The sequence below is a fragment of the Bos mutus genome, chromosome 26, assembly GCF_027580195.1.
Source record: "Bos mutus isolate GX-2022 chromosome 26, NWIPB_WYAK_1.1, whole genome shotgun sequence".
Lineage (NCBI taxonomy): Eukaryota > Metazoa > Chordata > Mammalia > Artiodactyla > Bovidae > Bos > Bos mutus.
In genome coordinates, this window is record NC_091642.1 from 5,907,821 (window position 1) to 5,930,064 (window position 22,244).

Below are 22,244 nucleotides of genomic sequence, written 5' to 3' on the forward strand. Positions count from 1 at the left end.
CTCTGTTTTAGTTGCTCAATGCTTCACAAAACCCGTGAATCATCTCTAACTACCTCCCCACCTCTACACACACACACACACACACACACACACACACACACACTCACACAAACACACACTTCTATGGGGAATGCTGAGAACATGACATTCTAGTTGTTTTGAATCTGGCATTTAGTAGCTCCTTGAATTACCAAATCTTTCCACACCCCAGAGTTCGTGTCTAATATAAGCAGAGATAACATATGTCTTGTGGAAACTGCATGAGGGGCATTTGGAAAACACTATCCCAGGGACGGTAAGTTTATTAAATGTCTGTGGTCCCCATCCACAGTCTTCTCCATCCAAAACTCTTGGGGACAAACTAAGTCAATAGTGACCTTTCAATTTTATTTCAGAAAGATGATCCTGCATAAAATTCCCAATGGAATCTGAGTAGCACCCCGTAATTAAGCTAATTGATGTTTCTCCAATAAAAATATATGAATATTCGTGTTAAATGAAATAAATTAACATTATAAATAGCCCCGGGTTAGTTCAGGTAAGGTTTTGCTGTCAAGATTAGTTTTCTATAAACTCAGAGAGAAAAAGTCTCAGATTTCAGAGCTTCAGGGATTTTAGAATTGCACATCAGGGATTATGGGTTCATAGTGAGTACTCCAATGTCTTGAAGGGAAAGTCAGTAAACTGCAAATCCAGCAAAAGACAATAATACATTTGTTCCTTAGAGCACAGATATTATGGTAGGACTTTGGAGGAGTGAGTGAGAAAATGTGGAAGTTGTTTTGTAGAGTATTTAGTCTCATATAAGTGGAAGTCTCCCGTGTTATTGTACCCACGTTGTTCAAACCAACTTCAGGCTCCCAGGGGAATTCATAGATCTATCTGTGGTCAGTGTGATCAGTATCCGAGCTGGTGTCAGGTGTGACCCCAGAATTTCTGCTGGTAGGTGGGACTCCACAGGAGGCAGGTGGTGAGACGAGGTGGAAGAACTCCAGACCAGGCTCAGAGGGGCTCTCGTAGATGCCAGAGCCACCACAGTCCCGCTCCTGGGCACTCATGTCTCTTACTCTCTCGGGGTCTTGATTTCTCTGTGTAAAAAACACCAGTGTGTGTTCTGGCAGCTTCTCAGGGACTTTGGAGAGTCCAGATGAGGTGATGTGCATGAAGGAGATTTGCAGACTGGAGCATTTCCTATGATTGTGAGATACCGTGATTCTTTTAATGTGCTTGATCCTGGTCATAGTTTTTCACTTCCAAGGAGTCATTCTAATTGCTGGGTTCTAGTCTGGGCTTCTTCACTTGATTTACTCAGTGTGTGTGACTTTGGGCCATTTATTTCCCCTTTGTGTGCCTTAATTTCCACCTTTGCAAAATTGAGATAGTAATTATATTTCTCTCACCAAACTGTCTTAGGATCCAATGAGTTAATTGCCTGGCATGCAATGAGCTCTCAGCTCCACCTGTGACCCCAGGCTCAGCAGCCTGTGGGAACAGAGGTGACAAAGAGACCTTGAATCTTTCCCCCTATTGGGTGTCTTTGATAAATTACTGTTGCTGTTCACTAAATAACACACCGTTGACTTCAAAGACCTAAAGGAGATAAAGTCTTGACTGGGCTGAGGGAGGAGCCATTCAGTGATTACTCCTGTTGGATCCTTATCTGACACCACATATAAAACTTAACTCAGAATGGGTCAAAGAGCTAAAACCATAAACTCTTAGAGGAAAACAGGGCGAGACCTTCGAGACGTGGGATTTAGCAATGATTTCTTGAACATACCTCCAAAAAGCATAATTAACAAAAGGCAAAATAGGCAAATTGGGCTTTATGAAGACTTAAAAATTTTGTGCATGATATCAGCATAGTAAAAGGGCAACCTGCAGAATGGGAGGAAATATTTGTAAATCATATGTCTGATGAGAGAACGATATCCAGAATATGTAGAGAACACCTAAAACTCAAGAACAAATAAACAATCAGTTCAAATGTGGGCAAAGACTTAGATAAGGATTTCTCCAAAGAAGACGTCTAAATGGCCAATAAGCACAGAAAAGATGGCTGAGCATTAATAATCATTAGGGAAAACGCAAAGAAAAACTGCAGTGTGATAGTACTTCACACCTGTTTGAATGGTAACTATGGGGAAAAAAAGCCTGAAAATAATAATTGTTGGTGAGGGTGTGGGAGACATTAGAATGCTTGTGCATTGTTGATGGGAGTGTAAATGGTACAGCCTCTGCAAATAACAGGATGTTTGTTCCTCAAAAATTAAAAATAAAATTGTCATATGATTCAGTAATTCCACCCCTGGGTACATATCAAAAAGAATTGAAAGCAAAACCTCAAAGAGATATTTCTACAGCATTATTCACAGTAGTTAAAACATGGAAGCAACATGGAAGTGTGTCTGTTGACAGATGAATGAACAAGCAAAATGTAGTGTTTATGTGCAATGGAGTATCATTCAATCTTAGAAAAGAAGGGTAAGCTTATGGTTACCAAGAGAGAAGCAAGGGAGGGATAAATTGGGAGCTAGGGATTGATATATACACACTACTATATATAAAATAGATAACTAATAAAAACTTACTCTATAGCACAGGGAGCTTACTTGATACTCTGTAATGACCTATGTGGGAAAAGAATCTAAAAAAGAATGGGTATATGTATATGTATAACTGGTTCACTCTGCTGTATCCCTGAAACTAATACAACATTGTAAACCAACTATACCCCAATAAAATTAATTTAAAAAAGAGGAAAGTTTTGACATAGTGTTCAACATGGATAAACCTTGAGAACATTATGCTAAGTGAGATAATCAAGTCACAAAAGGACAAATACTATACGATTCCATTTTCATGAGCTACTTAGACTAGCCGTCCAGACAGAAAGAGGTTGCCACAGGCTGGTGGGTGGGAGAAGGGAGAGTTATTGTTTACATGGGTGTAGAGTTTCAGCTTTATAAGATTAAGAGAATTGTGGAGCTACATGTTGGTGATGGTCATACAACAATGTGAATGTATTTAACACCAGTAAACTGTACACTTAAGAATGGTTATGATGCTAAATTTTGTATGGGGTGGGTTTAACCACAATAAAGGGAATTAAAAAAATAAATGTATCACATGTTAGACTTGGTAAAATCAATTGCAAAACGTTGCACCTTACATAAAGAAAGAAACAAAGAAAGTGAAGTCGCTCAGTCGTGTCCGACTCTTTGCGACCTCATGGACTATAGCCTATCAGGCTCCTCTGTCCATGGGATTTTCCAGGCAGGAGTGCTGGAATGGATTGCCATTTCCTTCTCCAGGGGATCTTCCTGAGCCAGGAATCGAACCAGGGTCTCCCGCATTGCAGGCAGACACTTTACCATCTGAGCCACCAGGGAAGCACCTTACATAGGCAATAGGTGATTTCAGCTTACGCGTCAAGGTTCCAGAGACAAGGCTGTACTGCAACGTGTACACAAGATGAAGCTTTAATAAGAACTGAACATAAGGCGCTGACTCTCCTTGTTCAGAAATCACCAAAGCCTCCCCATCATTTAGGAAATAATATCCAAATTGGCATAGCATTCAAGGTCGCCATGATATGTTATTATGTCTGCAGGTGTGGAGTCTGTAGTATGGATTTTGAGCATTGTTATAATGTTAACGGACACATTAACACACATGCTCTGAGGTACAGAGCCAGTCGCTGCTGTAGGAAATTTTAGATCCGTCCCAGTATTCTGTCATGATGAATCACACGGCAGAAATGTCCTCTGTGAGTAGGACTTTATATATAGAGAGATTTTTTTCCCTTTTTATTGAAGTATAGTTGATTTATAATGTCCTACTTACAAGTGTATAGCAAAATGATTCAGTTACACATGCATCTAAATGTATGTATTCTTTTTCTATATTCTCTTCCATTATAGATTATTAAAAGACATTGAATATAGTTCCCTGTGCTATTCTTGCTGGGTATCTATTTTATGTATGGTAGTGTTTATGTTTTAATCCCAAATTTGCAAATTTATCCCCCCCCCCCAATTCTATTTGGAATTCATTAGGAATCTGAGGGTTTTAAACTGGGGAGGGACGTGACCAAATTTGCTTTATCACATGACTGGCGATACTGTGGAGGGAGAAGGCTGCTGGGACGTTGTGATCTTGGCAAGAATTCTGAGGCTTCCTTGGAGGTGGTGGGGAGAGGGAGGAGGAGATGGTGATGAAGAGAGGGAGGCGGAGACGCGCTGGGATGATGTGCAGGAATTGCACCTGCCCAGGGGCCGGGGTACAGGACGTCCGCTGCTGCCGGCCGGCCCGGGCCAGGGCAGCACAGCCTCAAGTTCCAGGGTCTTAGGTCGGAGTGGCTGAGGCCAGGCGGTGCTGAGCTGAGGCCTCCAGTGGGATGGAGAGTGTGGCCGTCTGCTTCAATACGGCTTGGGGCAAGCAGGAAGGGGAAAGGAGAAAGGTAGCGTGTGTTTCTGGAGGGAGATTTTTGGTTTCATTCTTCAACTGAGACTGAAGAATTTTGGAGGAATCTAAAATACGATACAAATGAACTCATTTACAAAACAGAAACAGACTCAGAGACATAGAAAACACACTGATGGTTACCAAAGGGGAGAGGCGTGGGGGAGAGGGATAAATTAGGAGTTGGGGATTACAAACTACTGTACGCAAAAGAGATACACTGCAAGGGCTTGCTGTATGGCACAGGGAACTGTATTCCACATTCTATAATAAACCTAGGACTTCCTTGGCGGCTCAGCCAGTAAAGCGTCTGTCTACAATACGAGAGACCCGGGTTCGAGCCCTGGGTTTGGAAGATCCCCTGGAGAAGGAAATGGCAATCCACTCCAGTGTTCTCGCCTGGAAAACTCCATGAACAGAGGAGCCTGGTGGGCTGCAGTCCAAGGGGTCGCAAGGAGTCGGACACGACTGAGCGACTAATGCTACCATGAAGGCCATATATACGTATGTATGGACCTCCCTGGGCTCAGTGGTAAAGAATCCGCCTGCCAATTCAGGAGACACGGGTTTGATCCCTGATTTGAGAAGATCCCCTGGAGAAGGAAATGGCAACCCACTCTAGTATCCTTGACTGAGAAATTCTATGGACAGAAGAACCTGGTGGGCTACAGTCCATGGGGTCACAGAAGAGCTGGACACGATTTAGTGACCAAACAACAATATATACATGCACACACACACACACGTATAACCGAGTCACTTTGTTATATACTCCTGAAACTGACGCTATATTGTAAATCAACTCTACTTCAACTAAAAAATAAAAAAGCAAAGTTCGGATGTGGTTAAAAGTGTTGAGGAGGGCAAAAGTTGAAATTGAAGAGGACGAGGGAAACCCTTGATGGTGCACGAGATCCAAGGAGATGGGACAGTGGATTCTAAAGGCTTCTGGGCAACTTAACTTGGAGAAGAAGCTTTGCTTTTGCTAATTAACTGACTGATTAATTCTCCTATCCTTTTGTAAAATAAATATTTATTGAGAACCCACTTTGTGTCTGTCCCTATACTAGGAGCTGAGAATACACCAGCAAGTGAGGGAAACATAATTTTTTTCTCAGAGGGCTTAGAGTCTAGGGGAGAAGCAGGCATCGGCTGTGGGTTCATAGAAGTCGATGTGTGCTTACAAAGCAAGCTAAGTGCTCTGAAGGAAAAGGATGCTCCTGCAAGAGCTTGCAGATCAGAAACTGAGTTTTCAGCGCTGTGTCTGGAGAGACACACGAGCAGGTCATGTGAGCAGGATCTAGAGGACAGGACTAGGGAAAGACCACACTGTGCAGATGGAAGGACGGGGTGAAGGACCCGTGGTGCGGGACAGGATTTGATTCAGGGGCAGGAGGGAAGCTCACACGGCTCGCCTGGCCAGGATGCACAGAGACCAGTGGGGGTGGACCACAGAGGGTTCTTCTGATGCTCTGTCCTAAAGGCAGTGGAAAGTGCGCCTTCTGTATGAAGGGATTTCAAAGAGCAACCCTCGGAAAGTGTAGCCAAAGTCGCGTGTGTCCAGGACGTCGCTGTTGGACTGAGACCTGGGGTCAGATGATGACTGAGGCTCCTGAATCACCCTGCTATTGGGAATTCTTGGGTTTGTAATGCCCGAGCCTGTGCAAGGAAGTTCCAGACTTCGGAGGAGCCAGGCATTTACAGAGGGCTGTGTGGCTGAGCCAGCTTGTCCACTGCCAGCCGCTCAGACCTGGGTGAGAGAGAAGCCGTGATGGGTTGGAACCAGCACACTTCAGTACCTGTAACTTCACAGACTGTGGGGCTGGGCCCTCGATCAGGTCACATGACGCACAGGGGGCTTGCTGGGCAGACCTGATTCTGAGTCAGGTCTCAGGGTAGCAAGACTTTCAAGACTTGATGGAGTTACTTTCAAAAATACACAGAAAACTCTTTCTTAAAAGAACCATATGAGACAACGATTCTAGAGAGAAGAAGCTTAAAATCTCTGCAGGGCCAGAGTCGCTCTGCACCCCTCCCCCCCAGATTGGTGTGTTTGAAGCAGCGGAGAGGGAGCTCAGTTCTTCTGCTTGGGCTTTAAATGGCTTTCCATCCTCATGTCTACTGTCCTGCACTTTTATTTCCTTTCTAAAAAGTTTATTGTGTGTTTCGTATGACACGTCTATGCCAAGTTTGAGAAAAGGACGTATGCAAATGTGACGGTTATATAAGCACACCAAATACAGTCAAACAGCCAAATAATAATACTCTGTAATAATCACAGTAACAGTATTTCTTTTTGTTTTAAAAACTTAAATTTTTTTTTTCATTTTGAAAAAGTTTTTATTGAAATACAGTTGATTTGCAGTATTGCGTCGCTTTCAGCTATGCAGCAAAGTGATTCAGTTATACATATGTGTGTATATATATACTTTTTTAGATTCTCTTCCATTACGGGTTATTACAAGATACTAAGTAGAGCTCCCTGTGCTATACAGTAGATCCTTATCAGTTATCTATTTTATATACAATAGTGTATCTGTTAATCCCAAACTCCTAATTTAGTCTTCCCCACTTCCCCTTTGGTAACCATAGTTTGTTTTCTATGTCTGTGAGTCTATTTCTGTTTTATAAATAAGTTCGCTTGTATAATCCTTTTAAATTCCGTATATAAGCCGTACTGTACCGTATTTCTCTGACTGACCATATATAAGCGGGACTGTACCGTATTTCTCTGACTGACCATATATAAGCGGGACTGTACAGTATTTCTCTGACTGGCTTCATTCAGTGTGATAATCTCTAGGTCCATCCATGTTGCTGCAAAATGGCATTCCTTCTTTCTTTTTTATGGCTAATATATTCCATTAAAAAGAAAGAAACCACATCTTCTTTATCCATTCCTCTGTCAATGGGCGCTTAGATCGCTTTCCTGTCTTGGCTATTGTGAAGTGTTGCTGTGAACTTTGGGATGCGTCTGTGTTTTCGAATTATGACACTAGCAGTGTTTGGAACATGCTGGCTAAAAGCTCGAAATGCTTTGGGTCTGACAAGCCTGCTCTGAATCCTGGCTGTGTCGCCAGGTACCCGGTGGGGGACCTTAGCTATGGCTTTCTCAGCTGCCACAGCTGGGCTGAGAGCAACATATCTTTCTAAGAGTTGTAATAATTCAATGGGATGTTGTATGGAAAACACAGACCACAGCACCAGCCCATGTGAAACCTCAATAACCATCAGCAGTTCTTCTTATGCTTATTACAATTAATAATCACATTGCCAATAGTCAGTGGCCGAGTTAGGCTCAAGGAAGAGCCTGGACAGTGTCAGAAAATGCTGTGTAACTACTTAATCCTCCCTATCTCAGCCCAGCCGCAGTCCGGTCCTGCCCTAACCTTTCTCTTTCTCTGTAAATTCTCAGAGGCCAGGCTCCTGCTTGGACGAGAAGAATCGTTTGCCTGCAGTTTCCCATCTGCAGTCTCCAAACTTATGGCCCAGATGCTGGGCATGTGAAGAGGCCAAAATAGGGATGTGAATACACGGAGAAGCTTAACCACACCCTGGGACTAAGCAGCTAACTGGGTTCAGAATGAGAGGCCGATCCAGCCTCTTAGGCTCAGGATAAGATCACAGTCAGAGGGGGGCGGTTTGAAGAGTTATTCTTCAGTTTTGGGGAAAGGTTATTAGATATTTAGAAGGATGGTGAGCACAAGGGGAGGTCCCATGAAGAGCAGGTACTCTGGAGTCTGATTAGAGGCTTATAAACTAGAACTGAAAGACTCACAGCCAAGTGCTTTCAGAATAAACTTACACACCTTTGTCTTTTGGCAGAGAAGGCAGCATCATGATCAAGCTTGCATCCAGCAGACCGCTTTTGTATACATTAATCGTATTTTCATTGGGCCTTGAAGGCTAATTCCTGAAATTTGATGGCTCATGATTAATCAATTTATCAATATTTATTGAATGTCCTATTTTAGCTCAACACCCGTTCAGCACTATGCTGGGAGAGAAAAGAAATATGAGATGTGGTTGTTCTACTAGCAAAATCCATGTTCACTGATTAGTTTTTTTCCCTCCCTGCTTCCTCCCTGTGAATTTTGCAATCATCAGAAACCCACCCTTTACTTACTCATAAAAATTAACTTATTTCTAAAACAGAAAGAGACTCACAGACATAGAAAACCAATTTATGGTTACCCAAAAGGAAAGCAGGGAAGGATAATTTAACAGTTTGGGATTAACATATATACATTACTCCATATAGAACAGATAATCAGCAAGGACCTATTGCATAGCACAGGAAACTATACTCAATGTTTTGTAATAATCTGTAAGGGAAAATAATCTGAAAAAGATATGTAAGTATACGTATACATATATTAAAGTAAGTAAAGTCGGTCAGTCGTGTCCGACTCTTTGTGACCCCGTGGACTGTAGCCTACCAGGCTTCTCCGTCCACGGGATTCTCCAGGCAAGAATACTGGAGTGGGTTACCATTTCCTTCTCCAATACATATAATACATATATATATAAAAAGATATGTGTATGTATATATATATCAGTTCAGTTCAGTTGCTCAGTTGTGTCCAAACTCATGTCCATCGAGTTGGTGATGCCATCCACCCATCTCATCCTCTATCGGCCCCTTCTCCTGCCTTCAATCTTTCCTGGCATCAGGGTCTTTCCCAGTGAGTCAGTTCACATCCACATATATATGTATGTGAATATATGCGCTGTGCTTAGTCCCTCAATCATGTCTGATTCTTTGCAACCCCATGGACTGTAGCCCGCCAGGCTCCTCTGTCCATGGGGATTCTCCAGGCAGGAATGCTGGAGTGGGTTGCCGTGCCCTCCTCCTGTGAATATATATATATGTATGTGTAACTAGATCACTGTGCTGTATACCTGAAACACAATATTATAAGTCAACTATGACTTAAATAAAAATAAAAATGTTTTTCTTCTATACTCAGAAAAACCACAAGCAGGAAAAAAAGAAAAATATCTTTTTTTCCACTGGCAGAATTAACACAGAAGAAAATGGAAATAAGTATGTTCATTACAATCTGTAGTTCTTTTTGGGAGAAAGGAGAGATTCTAGGGACATTTCTTGATTTTTTTAAAAATAGTAATATACATTATTGAAGATTATATATCTGGCAAATAAGAATATAAAACTGAAAAGGTTTCTGTTTATCTTCCAGATCCACAGTCGGCTCTTCTCATCCCCGAGAGATCACTCTGCCTGGGAAAGAAAGGAGAGTCTTTCAAATGCAGGTAAAGAACTCGCCCCTGACCGGGTGGCACTCCCTCCAAGCCTCTATTTGTTCTCTCTCGCCTTTATTTTTATTAATAATGAAATGTGCTTTGGAGCCCAGCCTCCCTGCCAACATTAAATGAGAGCTCAGCCACTCCGACAAGATTTGAAGCTGATTTGAATTTCCAAACACACAGGCTTTTAGGCTGGCAGTCTCTGAAAAAACAAACAATGCAGAAGAAATATCGGTTGCCTTAGGTAGTGCCTTCAGAAGCCGAGATTACCCCAGATCACTGAGCGTGCGAGGGGGTTAGGCCAGCGTGGAGCACAGTTCCGGCAAGAATGAATAATGGGACAAATACAGAATCTTCTCAGAACTGGAGAGGGTGCAATTTAAATATAGGCACAGTATCCGTGCGCTCATAAATCATTTTTTTATGGAGGGTCAATTCATAGGCATTCAACTGTAGAAACACTAGGACTGGGATGACTCCAGTCCCTAACTTTGTTAAGTTTGTTAATGTAAATGGCACGCAAATAAGATTTCTTACTCCCTTTCACGAGAGAAGTCACGTGGGTATAAGTCAAATTTCCAATGGTCTTGTGATAAGACTGCTGGGTTAATAGAATATTTCAGTTCAGAGACTCTAGCAAGAATAATGGAGAAGGCGATGGCACCCCACTCCAGTACTCTTGCCTGGAAATCCCATGGATGGAGGAGCCTGGTAGGCTGCAGTCCATGGGCTCGCGAAGAGTTGGACACGACTGAGCGACTTCACTTTCACTTTTCACCTTCATGCATTGGAGAAGGAAATGGCAACCCACTCCAGTGTTCTTGCCCAGAGAATCCCAGGGGCGGGGGAGCCTGGTGGGCTGCCCTGTATGGGGTCGCACAGATTTCGGACATGACTGAAGCGACTTAGCAGCAGCAAGAATAAATTCTGAGAGAACTGTTTTTCATGTGACAAATTTAATTTTTAATCTCCACTTGAATTTTAGGTGGTAAGTGTGGCCTATGAGTTGGTATAAATGTCTGTGTATGTGATCACACACATTTGTAGCTTCTCTTTTCATTATCCCTCACTGCCTGCCTGTATCAAAGGTATCAGGATCTGAAATCCTTTCCTTAACTGACATAGTCAACCCAAGACAAAAATATTATTTGAAAGGAGCTTTCCTAGGTAATCCTCCTGGAGCCCCCAAAGCATGGCTTATAAGCTTATTCTTTAGTAGTGGCAGCTATTTAGTGCGGATCCTTCAAAAACCTAACCAGAAATTGCCTGTAGTAAGAATGTGAATCTACGGATAGAAGCTTCTGCTGGGGTGGGTGGCACGCTCGGGAAGCACGCTGGCTCCCACCACGCCACGGGGAGTCTGGGAGTCGCCACATTTCCGTGGGGCACTCAGAGGTGCCTGGGAGGACAGTCAGATCCAGATGCCTCTCACAGGTGCGTCCGTCTGCTTTTCCTGAGGACTAGGTCACCTAAAGGGGCTTCCCAGGCGGTGCTAGTGGTAGAGAACCTGCCTGCCAACACAGGAGACATAAGAGACTCGAGTTCGATCCCAGGATCAGGAAGATCCCCTGGAGGAGGGCATGGCAACCCACTCCAGTATTCTTGGTTGGAGGAGCCCATGGACAGAGGAGCCCAGCAGGCTACAGTCCACAGAGTTGCAAAGAGTCGGACACGACTGAAGCAACTGAGCACGGCACGGCAGGTTGCCTAAAACACGCGTGCTCTCGCTCTGCTGACAAGCATAGCCTGCTCATGAGGCGATCGGCAGTTTAATGGCTTAGAAGCAAGTTCCAGTGGGCCCTGAGGCCAGAGGTGAATAGTCGGGGCTGTGGAGAACGTGCCCGAACAAGCCTGGGTGAGGAGAGAGATGCCTGTCTCCTGGATTTCTTTGTTTCCTCTTAGATCTATCTATATTTTCAAAGTTCTCATTCTGGAAGAATACATTAGAAGCAGTCTTAAAACTTGGGTATTCAGGCAGAAGGCGAGGAGTTGCTGAAGAAAGAATCACTCATGACACTTGTTCAGAGGGTCTGCGACAGTGGGGTCTTCCAGGAGGGGAGAGAGATTTGACTCAACTCCAGGTACAAGGAAAAGTGGGAATTTACAGCCAAGGAGCAGGGAGGGGGTCAGTGGATGGAAGATCTCTGAGGAGGAAATGCCAGGAGTAGGGAGGATTTTGGCTAAAGTGACTTGACAGGTGAGGGAAGAGGAATTTGATCAGATATCAAGGGCAGGGGATGTCCTCTAGATTCACCCAGTGGGATTCTTGCTAAAATTGCACTAAGTGGGCCAAGGACAGAACTCAGGAGCATGGCCTAGTCAGGAGTTCTCAGAGGAGAACTCAGAGGAGACCAGCTCAGGTCAGGGCGAGTCTCTGCTGGAGTCAGTGGCTGTGTGGGTACCGAGTGCGGTTGGGAGTTGACGCTGTGAGGGGACACTCATGCCCTCTGCGTCTTCCCGCAAGGTCGTTTCCCTCTGTTAAAGAGAAGCTGCACGGGACACTGGTGGAAAGTGCTAAGATGGATTTTATGTGCGCTAATGCAGTAGGGGAGAGGGACGCCCAGGCGGCTCAGCGGTAGAGAATCCGCCTGGGGGAGAGGGACGCCCAGGCAGCTCAGCGGTAGAGAATCCGCCTGGGGGAGAGGGACGCCCAGGTGGCTCAGCGGTAGAGAATCCACCTGCCAATTCAGGAGACATGGGAGATACAGTAACTGGATCTAACTCTCGCAGCCTGTGTCTTTGAGTTAAATCCTCAGGCTCAAGCCTGAGTCGGTCATCTCAGGTCAGGAGGCAAGGTCAGATGTTAGAAACCTGGCTTCTGGGCATCCAGCCTTATAGGTACCTGGCTCACAGCGGGGCAGGTCTCCCAGAAGGAGTCCACAGGCCAAGCTGATGTCCTAAAGGCATAGGTAGGCCCATGGAATCTCAAGGTTGAGAGGGGTCATCGAGGTTGTTTTGTCCAACTTCTTCCTGATGTCTGACAACTGAAACCCTTCCCACTCCTTCCCACACGGGAGTGAGAAAGTCTCTGAAGAGTAGGTCCAGCATACGGTGAGCCCCAAGGCCAGGAGCCTCACTCTACTTGAAGGTACCTCTAGGCTTGCTTGAGCTTCCCAGGTGGCGCTAGTGGTAAAGAACCTGCCTGCCAATGCAGGAGACACAAGAAACATGAGTTTGATCCTGGGTTGGGAAGATTCCCTGGAGGAGGGCGTGGCAACCCACTCCAGTATTCTTGCCTGGAGAATGCCATGGACAGAGGAGCCAGGCCGGCTACAGTCCATGGGGTCTCAGAGAGCCAGGCATGACTGAAGTGACTTAGCATGCATGCACACATGACTTGCTCGTGCAGCTGGAATTGTTAGAAAGCCTTACGACTGTGTTGAACCAAAACAAACACCTTCCTTCTTTTTTAATCTGTAAGGAGCTGGAATACATGTTCTGATCTGTGTTCTTGGAAGACAACTGCATCGTGCTGTTCCTGGAAGAAGATGGTACAGGTTTGGGCCAGAGCAGGGGCAGAGGATGTTGGAACCACTGGAGCACTGCGGAATAGCAGAGTTTATAGGCAGCTGGATAAGGGAGGAGTTAAAGGTGTCTCTGGGCATATAGGGCTCCCATCAGTAGGGTAGGAAATTCAGGAGTCAAGGGCTGGTATTGGTGGGAGGACCCTGGATTTGTGGGGTCTAGATGCTCTGCATGTGAGAAACCATCTCTGCCTGATGTCCAGGAAGCAGTTGGAATTTTGGTTTTGAGGTGAAGAGGCAGGTCAGGTTCATCGGTCTTGACATGATCATTATTTACAGGTGGGTCGCATGAGAATCTGGGAGAAGAGCTGAGACGAATGCAGGAGAAAGGAGAAAGTGGGAAGAGGAGGGCCTTCAAATCCGAGACCCCCAAACGTGGAGCAGGAAGAGGCGCCAACCTGGGAATCCACGCCTGCTGTCAGGCGTTGTTTTTAACTGGAAGTCCAGTGCCAGTGTTGACTTTGCTCTCAATCCATCCTTAATTTTTGAAAAAGCTGCTCCACTTTCTTGGGTCTTAGAGACCTGTGGTTTAGGATTCCCCCATGTCCGCGGGGCGGCTCTAAAACTCAGGGGTATGGGTGGTCCCCTCTCTTATGGAAGCTGGATCAAATGGAGTTCAGAGGGCTTGTGCAGGAAACCTGAAGTGAATGTCATCTCTGACCTTTCATTTTTGTTTCCTTCATTTGCACAGTGCAACTGTTTACTGTTTCGGTCACTGGAAATACCAGGACTGGGGAGGGCAGGAGCCGATTTCTTATGGTAAAGTTGTCGTCTTGGCAAGGCCTTTTGAAATCTGTGGGTCTGGGTAAAATTTCAGTTTACTATGATTAATAAGATCTGAACACTAAAGGAGAAAAAAAAAATGTAGAAAGGATGACTATTTCTGCCCAAACTCATGTCTGTTTTCAAAATCAGTGGAAGGTAGGAAGTCCCTTTCAAATTTCCATTTTGTGTGATATAAAAAGATTCCATTTCCTGGTTCTCCGTCACCGTGCTACCTGTCTATGAGACTGCTTTCTCTGAGGACATAGAAAAGGTGGAGAGAATCAGGCGCCCACTTAAACCTTTTTTGGGAGCATCAGTTATAGGAAATGTGTGATGAAGGTCACCGGGAAGTTTTCATTATTAATTCACTTGGCTTAGGAAGGAAGGTGGGACGGCATGAAATTTTCTCCCTCCTGATCAATTAAGCCCGACCTTTAAAACTGGCAGTATTTAAAGGGTGGGTTTTTGATGGATGAGTGGAATGAAGTGATTATATTTCCACTTAAAACTTGAGGGTTATTGTTCCTTTATTCCAGCTTTTGTAAGAGCAGTGGTTTTCTTCCTTCATAATCAAAGTTTCAATTTTAGTTCATAGCATCAAACGGTTTCCCCAATAAAACATACCCTTTACCACGCTTTGAGGAAAGGTTCTTCTATTACACCTTAAAAACCGCCCCGGATCTGATGTGAGCTGTGTTTCTTTCCTGTCTTGTGATCTGTAATGCAGTTTCGCTATGAACATAGAAGGGACACCACATTTTTATTTATTTATTTTAATCAAAGTGTAGTTGATTTTAGGGCTTCCCTGGTAGCTCTGTTGTGCTAGTTTCTGCTGTATAGCAAAGTGATTCAGTTTTATATACATACATGTATATATATGTATGTACACACACCACATATTCTTTTTCATATTATTTTTTCATTATGATTTATTACAGGATGTTGAATATAGGTCCTTGTTGTTTATTTATTTTATATATAGTAGTTTGTATCTGCTAATCCCAAACTGCTTTTTAAAAATTACTTTTTATTGAATAAAAATTTTGAAATATAGTTGATTTACAGTGTTGTGTTCATTTCAGGTGTACAGGGAAGTGATTCGGTTATATATATAAATATTTATAGTTTTCTTTCACATTCTCTTCCATTATACGTTATTAAAGATACTGAGTAGAGTTCCCTGTGCTATGCTATATACCTCCCTATATAAGTAGGTCTTTGCCAGATTTTCATTTTATATGTAGGGGTGTATATCTGTTCATCTCAAACTCCTAATGTATTCCTCCCCCTCCCCCTTTGGCAGCCATAAATTTGTTTTCTATGTCTTCAGGTCTGTTTCTGTTTCATAAATAAGTTCATTTGCGCTCAGTTGGTTCCGTCGTGTCCAGCTCTTTGCGACCCCACGGACTATAGCCCTCCAGGCTTCTCTGGGCTGCCATGCCCTCCTCCAGAGGATCTTACCTGGAGAGCCTCACGTATCCCGCATTGGCAGGCAGGTTCCCTGGGACACCAAATTTATCTCCTGAAAAACCTGTGGTTTTTTTTGTTGTTGTTTGTTTGTTTTTGTTTTGTTTTGTTTTTAATTAGGGCTCTAATGGTTGGAGTAGAAAGATAGGGATAATTTTTTTTTACAGAGCCGTTTTGATTACACTACCCTTATCTGCCCTGCCTGTGGGGAGGATCCCTCTGTGGAGCAGTGTGTGTAAGAGCATCTTTAACCAAAGCAACCACCCTCCCTGACCTCAGAGAGCCAAGTATACACTCCTTGGCCTGGCATTTGGTGCCGTTTTCCTCTGACTCTAGTTCACCCTCCTAGATTGTCCTGCAGTTGGGTAGCCTTGCAGCGCCTGTGTTCAACACTTGCTTGTGTCTCTCATTGGCTGTGGAGAGACTCTCCTGAAACTGTCTTCTGTGTGTTTTTGTTGAGAAAATCCTTACCTTTTCAGATTAGTTCCCTGAATCAACCTGCCCCACCCCCAATCTCCCAAAGGCATTTTGTTCTGCCATCCTAGTCTTTCCAGTGTTTCCTTTGAAGATTTGTGCACCCCGCCCCGGTCCCCCCTTAAAGACTGTGGGCTCGGACAGTGGGGACCTTGTCCCCCTCATCCATGTTCCCAAGTTCAGGGACAGGCTCATGAACGTGGGCCAGTTGTTCACTAGGTTGAGCGGCGTTGTGTGTACCAAGGAGCCCCACAGGGAGCCAACCGCATCCAGGGATCCCACTTGCCCCTCTCAGGAAGCCCGCAGAGCAGGCTGGGAATCGGGTCACGTGACAGCCATGGCAGAGAAAGCTTCTGTCTTTGGATTTTTCTGAGATTCTTGCAAGAGCTTCATATGACAGGCAACTGTCCTGTAACTTGGCTACCCTTGTTGAGAGGGGACAACCTTCCACCTGAATGGCTCCTTTCTGCTTTTGCCCACTCAGCCTCCACACTGTTCTGCAAGAGTTGTGGTGGTTTTGTTGCTAAGGTATGTCAGACTCTTTGCAATCCCATGGACTGTGACCGCTTAGGTTCCTCTGCAAGAGGGAGGTGGGAAAAAGCAGCACAACCCCTGATCCCCAGAGAAGAAAGGACATTTATTCCTGCTTGCTGAGCAAGATATAAAGAGACACGTTTGGGTCTGTTGTGCCAACTTGTGTAGGATATTATTGGAAAGAAAATAGACCAAGTTGCTTTTGTCACAGGGGCATGTGATGGTTCCTGTTTGTTCTCTGATGAATAACCATTACTCTCACACCTCCTCCTCAATTCTGTTTAGAGGCTGCCTGGGTCTTGACCCTCAGTGTCGCTACAATCACCCATAAATAGTGCAATAAGCAACTTTTCCACCCCGTATGAGTTTCTGCCTCTGGCTTCATCTTTGTACCATCTATGTACCATCACCTGGTACATAATCTAATTTTTAAAGTAATTGGCAAAATAATGTACTAAGCAAAGAACTCAGTGGAAGATTTCCCATTATTGTAGCTTTGTGTCAGAAAGAACTACATCCAGCCAGGTTTAACTGCTTCCTCTCAGAAGCATGGATGCTCAGTTACTGCCTATTGTGTACTGAGGAACCGAAGAATCTCATCGAGATCCGACGCTAGGGTGGACACGACAAGGACAGTCCCTGAGGGCCACTGTCTCATTTTTAGAAAGGTTGAATGAGGCCAGCTACCCTTACTTTAAACTCATTTCCCCCAAACATACATATGAGCCCTCTGGTGACATTCCTGATTCTCTAAGCTCAGAATAGCTGTTCCATTCTCCGAAATGGTGCCACAGCCCATCTGACTGGCCAAGCTGGAACTCTTGGGGTCTTTCTGCATCTTTCACATTCCCACGTCCAATCCAGGGCCACTTCCCTGAGATTCACCTCCTAGTCATCTTTGGGGTCTTCTCCTTTCCATCACTGCTGCCATGTTGGTTGGACTACTGCCCTACTCCATGCTGTCTGTCTAGTCTGCACCTATAGACAGAGTGAGCTGTTGAGGCCATGTCACTGCCCACCTGAAACCTTTCCATGCCTTTCAGTTGCTCTTATAATAAAGAAAGCTCTTGGTTTCTTTTATCAGTATCTTATAATTTGCAGAATACAGATCTTTTGCCTCCTTCAGTTCATTTCAGTTCAGTCGCTCAGTCGTGTCCGACTCTTTGCGACCCCATGAATCACAGCACGCCAGGCCTCCCTGTCCATCACCAACTCCCGGAGTTCACTCAAACTCACATCCATCGAGTCAGTGATTCCATCCAGCCATCTCATCCTCTGTCGTCTCCTTCTCCTCCTGCCCCCACTCCCTCCCAGCATCAGAGTCTTTTCCAATGAGTCACCTCTTCACATGACGTGGCCAGAGTATTGGAGTTTCAGCTTTAGCATCATTCCCTTCAAAGAACACCTAGGACTGATCTCCTTCAGAATGGACTGGTTGGATCTCCTTGCAGTCCAAGGGACTCTCAAGAGTCTCCTCCAACATCACAGTTCAAAATCATCAATTCTTTGGCGCTCAGCTTTCTTCACAGTCCAACTCTCACATCCATACATGACTATGGGAAAAACCATAGCCTTGACTAGACGTACCTTTGTGGGCAAAGTAATGTCTCTGCTTTTCAATATGCTCTCTAGGTTGGTCATAACTTTCCTTCCAAGAAGTAAGTGTCTTTTAATTTTATAGCTGCAATCACCATCTGCAGTAATTTGGGGGCCCCCCAAAATAAAGTCTGACACTGTTTCCACTGTTTCCCCATCTATTTCCCATGAAGTGATGGGACCAGTTGCCATGATCTTAGTTTTATGAATGTTGAGCTTTAAGCCAACTTTTTCACTCTCCTCTTGCATTTTCATCAAGAGGCTTTTTAGTTCCTCTTCACTTTTTGCTATAAGGTTGGTGTCATCTGCATATCTGAGGTTATTGATATTTGTCCCAACAATCTTGATTCCAGCTTGTGCTTCTTCCAGCCCAGCATTTCTCATGATGTACTCTGCATATAAGTAAAATAAGCAGGGTGACAGTATACAGCTTTGACATACTCCTTTTCCTATTTGGAACCAGTCTGTTGTTCCATGTCCAGTTCTAACTGTTGCTTCCTGACCTGAATATTTGCCTCCTTAGGTAGGTTTATTCCTTGGTTTTTTATTCTTTTTGATGCAATGGTACAAGGGATTGTTTCCTTAATTTCTCCTTCTGATCTTTCATTGTTAGTGTGTAGAAATGCAACAGATTTCTGTGTATTGATTTTGTATCCTGCAACTTTACCGAAGTTATTGATGAACTCAGGTAGTTTTTTGGTAGCTTCTTTAGGATTTTCTATATATAATATCATGTCATCTGCAAACAGCGACAATTTTATTAATTCTTTCCCAATTAAGATTTTATGTCTTTTTCATCTTTGTCTGCTATGGCTAGGACTTCCAAGCTACTTGAATTAAAGTAGTGGGAGTGGGTGTCCTTGTCTTTTTCCTGATCTCAGAGGAAATGGTTTCACTTTTTCACCATTGAGTATGATGTTAGCTGTGGATTTGTCATTATGGGCTTTGTTATGTTGAAGTATGACCCCTCTATGGGCTTCCTAGGTGGTGCAGTGGTAAAGAATCCACCTGCCATTGCAGGAGATGCAAGAGATTTGGGTTTGATCCCTGTGTCGGAAAGATCCCCTGCAATAGGAAATGGCAACCCACCCCAGTATTCTTGCCTGGAGAATTCCATGGATACAGGAGCCTGGTGGGCTACAGTCCATGGGGCCCAAAAAGAGTCAGACATGACTGAGTGACTGAGCATACAACCACACACATGTCCCCTATATGTCCACTTTCTAGAGAGTTTTTAAAAAAAAATCATGAATGGATGTTGAATTTTTTATTAAAAAAAGAATCAACCCAGAAAGTTCTTGCTGTGGTCTTAAAGGGCTGAGGGCACTGGTCCCTGGGCTCCACCACGTCCTCCCCCTCTTTCTGCTGCACCCCTGCTCACCATGAGTCTCCTGCTATGGGATCCTTGTAGGAGCCGATCCCTCTTGTTGAGCATCAGCACTCATTTCCTCCTCCCTGAGTGACCTTGACTCAGCCTATAGATCCTATGGGACCCGTGTCCCAGAGAAACTATCCCTGATCTCAAGACCAACCCCATCTCAGGCATCGGAGTCCCCCTTCCTCTCCTTTGCTGCTTTTGTCACAATCATATCATATTCATCTGTGTTTGATGAATATCTGTGCTCTCATCCAGACTGTAAGCTGCCCAAAAGCTTAGGTTTTGCTTGCTAGCCGCCGTGCCAAGCCCTGGTGCTCTGTAAACACCTGTTGCAGGGATGAGCTGGCTGGTTGGAGGAAGGAGAGCCTGGGGGATCCGTTGGCACAGGGAGTCACATACATCATCGTGGCTGACATCCAAAGGACTCTGAGATCACACGCTGAGACACTGCATCCAGGTCCCTTCCTGCTCTCTCTTCCTCCCCGCTCTGACTTGACCCCACCCTCTTTCCGCCCCCATCTCCTCGATCTATTTCCTCTGACATCATCACCGTCTCTCCTGGGGTTGCCTGGCCCCAGAGCTGTGAACCCCAGCTGATGCTGAGGTCTGCGTTGGGTTCACATATTGTTATAGGTATGACTTCAGGCTGCTTTAAATTAGAGAGATTTATTAATTTCTACTTATTGTTGGTTGTATATCAAAAGCCCCCTCCCCATCCCCGCCCAAGAGAAAAATAGCACTTACAAATAATTGTCAGAAGTGACACCCTGCTTTCAAGGGTTGTATATTATAGGGAAAAGACTGCAAATAGAAGGCCTTTTTCCCAAACTCTTGTGGGTCCTGCTCTATGGAATGCTGCTTGTTTTAATGAAATATTGTTAATAAGGCATGGAGAGAATAGCTTGGTTAAAAGCTAAAGTGGTATTTTTTTTTTTTTTTTTGGAGTAGCTTTCACACTCAACTGGCCAAGTAAATAAAAGATTTTGAAAAGAAAAAAAAAGCATACAAACAAAAGCAACGTCAGTTGAAAGTGACATATGGAATTACATGTAATTTCGAAGCTTATTGTGTTTTTACTATCACATGTGTGACAGTGTCCAGCTTTCCGGCACAAGAGGAATTTTTCTCGGTAGCTGTCGTATGACAGAGAGTGTAAGCTGTAGTGAGGCAGACAGTCTAAGGATCTGAAGGACGTACCTTTCAAACCAAGCAAAACTGTCTACCCTCATCGCTTATTTTACGTCTTGGTAAAAATACCACTGCTGGCCATAAGCTGATTCTTGCAAAGCATCAGCTTGTGAACAGATAACCTGAATTGCTTCCTTCTCCCTCTCTGGGTGGGGTCGCTGGCTGACGGCGTGCCCTGAGCTCAGGGGGTGAAAGGCAGGAGCCAGGGAGGACCTTTCTGGCTGAGAGAGAGCTCGTCATGAGCACCGTCATCAGGAAGGGAAAACCAGGGCCAATACCCCTTTCCAGCTTCTGAGGGGTGCAGACCCCCGTCTCCTGGGGCGAACCGTACTCCTGTGTCCACTCCTCCTTCAAAGGAACCATTGTTCTTTGAAGGGCATTGGGTTCAGGTCGCATGCCTGCCTTGGCACCTGAGCAGCCCTTCTGTTTCTAAAAGCTTCCGGAACATTCTCCCCTTAGGCTGGTATCCAGCAATGCCAACGTCCCCTCTCTGTGCTGAGGGCAGAGTTCCTGAATCTTATTTGGAGAGCTTCAGCTGTGAAGTTTCTGTTTTTCACAAACTACCTTGACCGCAGAGGGCCAGGTTGCATTCAAGTGGGGTCTGTGATTTTTTTTTTTTTTTTAATGGAACTCTTTCTGAAAATGGAATCTTATGGGAAGCCAATTTGTCAAACAGATAGAAGCAGAGGTGCTCTGGCTGAAGGGAGCCAGTGAGCACATGGGCCCAGGTGGGCCCTCTTCCCTGAGATATCCCAGAAGCCTGCTGGCATGTCAGAGGATGATTCAAAAGCCATCGTCCTCAGGATTCGGAGGAGAGCGCGATTTGAATAGAATTTGATTGCTTTCTCTTTGAATGTTGAGACATCATGCAGTTAACCCGGAGCCCCATGGAAAGAGCAGGTTATCCCGGCGGGCAGTCCATTTTAACCTAGAGACGTCCCCGCTTCCTCATTGATCTGCTCTCAGTTCCTAAATCCCTCTTTATTTTATGGTTCTCACGACTGTGATTATCTTAGCGCCTGTGGGGCTGGAGCTGGTGCTCTGGGTTCTCCTGGGTGGAGGGCTGTGCTTCTGGCATGCCGCAAAGGGAGAGGAGGTGGAAATGTGCTCTGGGTTTTAACTGGAAGATGGGACGCGGCAAGAGTCTGTAATAGGACAGAGCTTTTAAAATTCCCTTCCCTTTCTAATATTAAATAGCTTTCCTTTAATGACCCTCGGCTCAGAGTTTCTTCTAGATCCTTCCCACAGGCCCTGGCAGGCTTCCAGCTACTTACTCAGCTCCAAATGTGGCTTTCTTTAATGCCTGGCGTGTGCTTAAGTTTGATTTGTTCTTTTTATGGGACCAAGGAGCCGGCAATGAGGGCAACAAAACATTGAGACAGGCATCCTGGGAGGATGGCCGAGCCCGTTCCTGGGCAGCTTTGAGAGTAGGTCACACGGGGTGGGGTGGGGGTGGCATCTGGGGGAAAGGACTCCCTTCCAGAAGTCTGTGCACTTGACCAGGTAGGGGAATGTGGCTTCTGAGCTGAGGTGCCCTGTTGTTGTTCAGTCACTAAGTCATACCTGACTCTTTGCAACCCCATAGA

General features: G+C 44.8%; 1 protein-coding gene across 1 annotated transcript in view; it reads left to right on the forward strand.

The window, feature by feature from the left end:
* The window catches only part of C26H10orf90 (chromosome 26 C10orf90 homolog), a 248,405-nt gene that overhangs the window by 26,244 nt on the left and 199,917 nt on the right, over nt 1-22,244 (forward strand). The window contains exon 2 of the mRNA XM_070363612.1: nt 9,666-9,738. Coding sequence (XP_070219713.1) covers nt 9,666-9,738 — 73 coding nt within the window. The remainder of the gene's footprint in view (nt 1-9,665; nt 9,739-22,244) is intronic.